Genomic DNA, 6,215 nt, shown 5'->3' with positions numbered 1-6,215 from the left:
CCGGATAGTTCAAACCTCACGAAGAAGATACTAATACAATTATTAAACATAGCATGCAGTCTTACTTACTCTTTGACCAAATATACTAAAGAAGAACCCACTCACTATTTACTTTACTATTAGAATCTTACATTGTAACAACCCGCACTTCCGGACTATTAAATTCTAAATCGAAAACTAAAAATAAAATATATTATTACTCGATAATTCTAATAGATCACGAAATTCAAAGCAGCGGTCAAACTCAATAATCAAAATCATAAAAATAGAGACGCAGCTCCACAAATCCGATAATAATTGTCTAACAGATAATTAAATTTCTTCTCTAAAAACAAAATCTTTATTCTAATTCAAATAGCACAAAACGAAGCAGCACAGATCTCCACATAGTTCTCATTCCTTAATCTTAATATGCTCCAAATTCCGAACCTGAAATGTTAAAAGGGGTGAGCTACACAGCTCAGCAAGTACAAATTGACTAACTTTTAAACAGAAAAACAATGGGTGTTTTGATAAAACGATTTTTCTTAAAACAATAATAATTTTGTAAAACATTTTCTAAAATAAATCCAACCCAAAGTTTTATATTTTAAAATTCAGAATTTAAAACAGAACAGAGCAGAATTTATAACAGTACAGATTTTATAACAGATCTGAGCAGAATAAAACAGAACGAAACGATAATTCTTATAAATACCACAGTCTTGATCTACGGCCACACTTTGCCAGTAGCCGGCATCTAATTCTTATTCTTATTCTTTATACCACACTTTGCCAGTGGTCGGCATCTAAAGTTCAATAATTACGCGCCCTTAATAGGTATCTAAAGTTGCACACTTGTGCGCCTACTAAGGGTATCTAAGGCTAGTTCCGGAACTATAGCGTAAATTACGAACGGTTCGAAAACGTAGAGACTGGGTTCTAAAATTCACAAATACTTATATCTTATAATTTCGAAATCAAAGTTTTTATATCTTATATGAAATTAAAAACAGAACTGAAATATCTTTTCGGAAATTTAAAAGTAAGTCAAAAGGTACTTACCTCAAAGCCTGACCAGATCTGAATTTACTCTTTTTGACCCTCTAAACGATATTTTCTTGGAAAACACGAAACACGAAAGCTGAAGATAACGAAAAGACCTTTCTGAAAAGTCCAGAATCACTGAATTCTGACTTACGATGAATTTTCTACGAATTTTACAAGACAGCTGATTTTTGCTGAGAAAGTCCTACGAATTTTAATGATAAAAACAAGGAATACGAATATGGTGTATTTATAACGATACAAAACCCTATATCTCAACTAGGAAATAATAATATTTCCTCCTAAAGATTTACAACCTCTCCAAGTAAATTCCATAAATAAAATATTTGATACACACAATTACCTAAACTAAAAAAATTTCGATTTTCTAAATTATTCTTACACTTATTTCCACAAATAACAAATCTTTTCACAAATCAACTACCTTGCACAAAATGTTTTCAGAATATTCTAATTTTAAAATATTTATCTAGACAAATTAATATCTAATTTCTAATAAATAAATTAAAAATAAAATTACGAATTTTACATTCTTCCCTCCTTAAAAGAATTTGGTCCCCAAATTCACATAACATAAATAAATTAAATAAGTCACTAAAGAAAAGAAATCATACCTTAATTGCGATAGTTGTCATTTCCTGTCAGCTGAAACACACGTCCTTTGCCCATCTTGTTATCTGCTTCCTTCCTTGGTGGCGGTGGCGGATTGTGCGGACAATTCGAAATCTTATGTCCTACTTCTCCGCAATGAAAACAAGCACCTGTATTCCAACGACAGACTTTGTCCGGATGATTCTTGCCGCACCTGGTACACGTCTCTCGATCACCTTGACCCCCGATGTTATCGTACACGTGTGGCTTCTTGAGTGGTCCCCCTTGAAAAGATTGCCCACTAGTTTGAGTGAACCGCCTCTTATTCCAACTGCCAGACGCCTTTTCAGATTCTGCCAAGCCCCTTTCGATCACTAACGCCTTGTTGAGGACAGCCTCGTACGTCTGAAGTTCAAACGACGCCACTGAATTCCTGATGTCACTTCGAAGTCCCTCCTCTAATCTTCGTGCTCGACTGCTCTCATCTGCTACTAGGGTCGACGCGTACTTCGCAAGCTTTGCAAATTCTGCTTCGTATTCAATGACGGTTCTTCCACCTTGTTGAAGTCGAATGAAGTCCCTCTCTTTCTGCAGACGAACTGTTCTCGGAAAGTACTTGTCCTCTAAAGCCTTCTTGAACTTTGCCCAAGTGTACGGTTCATGATTTTCTTCAAGATTTGTCGTCTCATTCTTCCTCTTTTCCATAAGCCACCAGTCGTAAGCGCTTCCTTGCAATTGGTACACAGCTAAGGTCACCTTCTGTTCCTCATTGCTCCCCAGAAGTCCGAAAGCTTTTTCCATCTCTTGGATCCACATCTCAACGATAGCCGGGTCTGTAGCTCCATCAAAAGTTGGCGGGTTCAAACGCTTGAATTGAGAGACGATGTTGGGCTTCGGTTGCTGATTCACAAGTACAGCTAGAGTTTCAGCCAGCTGGTCAAAGACGTTTCCTCCTTCATCATTATTGCCCTGATTTTCATTGTTGTTCTGATTTTCTCCATCCATCTTTACTAGAACACACAAAACAAATTCTAAACTTATAGTCAATAATCAAAAAAAACACAAAAGTCAAACATATCAAATAATCACACAAATAAATGCCCTAAATCCAAAATAATTTTCTAAGACCTATACGATAGTCTAAAGGATCGCATCCTAGGGAATGTACTAGTCCCATACCTAATACACTCCGAAGGACAGCCTGCTCTTGATACCAACTGTAACGATCCACACTTCCGGACTATTAAATTCTAAATCGAAAACTAAAAATAAAATATATTATTACTCGATAATTCTAATAGATCACGAAATTCAAAGCAGCGGTCAAACTCAATAATCAAAATCATAAAAATAGAGACGCAGCTCCACAAATCCGATAATAATTGTCTAACAGATAATTAAATTTCTTCTCTAAAAACAAAATCTTTATTCTAATTCAAATAGCACAAAACGAAGCAGCACAGATCTCCACATAGTTCTCATTCCTTAATCTTAATATGCTCCAAATTCCGAACCTGAAATGTTAAAAGGGGTGAGCTACACAGCTCAGCAAGTACAAATTGACTAACTTTTAAACAGAAAAACAATGGGTGTTTTGATAAAACGATTTTTCTTAAAACAATAATAATTTTGTAAAACATTTTCTAAAATAAATCCAACCCAAAGTTTTATATTTTAAAATTCAGAATTTAAAACAGAACAGAGCAGAATTTATAACAGTACAGATTTTATAACAGATCTGAGCAGAATAAAACAGAACGAAACGATAATTCTTATAAATACCACAGTCTTGATCTACGGCCACACTTTGCCAGTAGCCGGCATCTAATTCTTATTCTTATTCTTTATACCACACTTTGCCAGTGGTCGGCATCTAAAGTTCAATAATTACGCGCCCTTAATAGGTATCTAAAGTTGCACACTTGTGCGCCTACTAAGGGTATCTAAGGCTAGTTCCGGAACTATAGCGTAAATTACGAACGGTTCGAAAACGTAGAGACTGGGTTCTAAAATTCACAAATACTTATATCTTATAATTTCGAAATCAAAGTTTTTATATCTTATATGAAATTAAAAACAGAACTGAAATATCTTTTCGGAAATTTAAAAGTAAGTCAAAAGGTACTTACCTCAAAGCCTGACCAGATCTGAATTTACTCTTTTTGACCCTCTAAACGATATTTTCTTGGAAAACACGAAAGCTGAAGATAACGAAAAGACCTTTCTGAAAAGTCCAGAATCACTGAATTCTGACTTACGATGAATTTTCTACGAATTTTACAAGACAGCTGATTTTTGCTGAGAAAGTCCTACGAATTTTAATGATAAAAACAAGGAATACGAATATGGTGTATTTATAACGATACAAAACCCTATATCTCAACTAGGAAATAATAATATTTCCTCCTAAAGATTTACAACCTCTCCAAGTAAATTCCATAAATAAAATATTTGATACACACAATTACCTAAACTAAAAAAATTTCGATTTTCTAAATTATTCTTACACTTATTTCCACAAATAACAAATCTTTTCACAAATCAACTACCTTGCACAAAATGTTTTCAGAATATTCTAATTTTAAAATATTTATCTAGACAAATTAATATCTAATTTCTAATAAATAAATTAAAAATAAAATTACGAATTTTACATACATTACTTGGTCATAATTTAGAAAATTGAAGCTCACTAAGCAACAGACTACAAATTAGCAAAAATCACATACACTAACACTGAAATATGGCATTACAGTTAAACTTCAATTCATTCCTCTAGCATTAGCTTCCTCCATCATTGCCAATCGCATCAGCACTTCTTTGCATGATAGATGATATAAGGTGCAATATCACTGCAATTTAATAGTATTAACTGCAGTAGTCCTAGCCAAATGTATTAGCCATGTAGCCAAGGAAAGCTAGCATTGCAGTCCAACACAATGTCGACGTTACCACCAAATTCTTCTCACTCAGGTGAAATATATCACTATATGGGTTGAACTGTGAACCTTTCTTCCCTGGACTTTTGTTGATATGTTATTTATGCAGATTATACATAGAAATTATGAGCTTTTATGTTCTAAGAACTTAGAAACATATGTTAGCTTCTATCAAAACAGAGATGATTTCTCACCAGATATGAAGATATGCAAATATGGGAAAATGAATCTTGAATTTCAGAAGTTTAATGTGGACTGACAGACTTTTGTATATCTTTTCTAGTAGCTGAAACCAAAATAAAAAACATTGATGCACATTTTATTATAAAAAACTGTGAAAAAACAATTCTTGAGTTATGAGTATGAGAGTAAAGAAACTTTACACGAACCCAAAATTCATCCTTCTCAATATTTCCATGGTTCTGATGGTGAGTTCTGTGGCTGATTCTCCTGCAGGAACTCACCTTTGTAATATTTTACAAAATGACGTAATGCTCATAGTGCAATGCCATCGTCAGCAATACCAAAATAACAACAAAATCCCTCATGACATAACTAACAGACCTCCAAGGATTCTTAACCCAACAATGCTTGGAAATAGTACAAACATATTATCAATACAAAAAACAACACTAAAATTACATAAAGAAAGGAGTGCAGGGACGAATTAAAAGAAAAACAGAAAAAAGAAGAACTATGATGTACTAACCTGTTTGTTCATTAGCAGATGAAACTCAATTAAAATCTACATGTAACCTGCAAAAAGAAAGAGAGAAAATGAGATTCTGAGATATGAAATTTGAGAGAAGAAGAATAACAGACGTATATATATCAATAATTTAACTCAATTTACAAATCAAGGAGTGATAGTTTCTATAGATAAGTATGAAATTCAAAATTTAAAAATATAACAAATAAAGGAGTAAATCATGCATGATTGATTAGTCTAAAATCTTTTTCGATAGATAACTTGCTTTTTGAATTTCAAATTATAAATGTAGATTAAGAATATTTATACAAACATACCAAATCAATACAAAAAAATATACTAAAATTACAAAAAAAAAGAGTAAAAGAAATGACATATCAAATCAATACAAAAAATTATACTAAAATTACAAAAAAAAGAGAGCAAAAAGTCGAATAAAAAGAAAAAAAATTGAAAATAGAAGAATGAGAGAGATAAATGTCTGATATAATTTGAAATAGTGGTTTTTGAAGGTAGATATATTTGAATAGATAGCTTTATCGTATTCGTGGCTAAAATTGTGGATCTTGAGTAGCACACATATAATATTAATTGGGTAATTTGATTGGATATGAGATAATTAAGGAAATTTGAATTTCAAAAAAAAAAACAATTGAATGTGTAAATAAAGAATGAGAGATAAGGAAACCAATAATTATCATTGAATTAGTGTTGTAACATATGTGAGAAAATCATGCAAATCTTTACTTAGATAAGATGTTTAAATTTTAAAATTCAAATTTTTTCCATGTTTAGTGTTTTGATGGGTAAGAAAATGGGTAAACTTATATGGATATATCCATGGATATATAGATTTTATACTTAATATGGGTCATGGGTAAATTTATTTACCCATTAGGTAAATTTTGTGGATATATCCATGGATCTAG

The 6,215-nt window shown here is 32.3% G+C and overlaps 1 protein-coding gene across 1 annotated transcript; it reads right to left on the bottom strand.

Moving 5' to 3' along the window:
• Positions 1-1,662: 1,662 nt before the first annotated feature.
• On the bottom strand, positions 1,663-2,643 carry LOC141704695 (uncharacterized). The gene has a single exon (XM_074507885.1). The coding sequence runs from the start codon at positions 2,641-2,643 to the stop codon at positions 1,663-1,665; it is 981 nt and encodes a 326-aa protein (XP_074363986.1).
• Positions 2,644-6,215: the final 3,572 nt, after the last annotated feature.

The sequence above is a fragment of the Apium graveolens genome, unplaced genomic scaffold (genome assembly GCF_009905375.1).
Source record: "Apium graveolens cultivar Ventura unplaced genomic scaffold, ASM990537v1 ctg8135, whole genome shotgun sequence".
Classification (NCBI taxonomy): Eukaryota; Viridiplantae; Streptophyta; class Magnoliopsida; order Apiales; family Apiaceae; genus Apium; species Apium graveolens.
This window is presented reverse-complemented; position numbering and strand designations above follow the sequence as displayed.

What these genes read in the sequence shown, in the direction of transcription:
- LOC141704695 (XM_074507885.1), bottom strand. Translation starts at nt 2,643, where the DNA reads ATGGATGGAGAAAATCAGAACAACAATGAAAATCAGGGCAATAATGAT.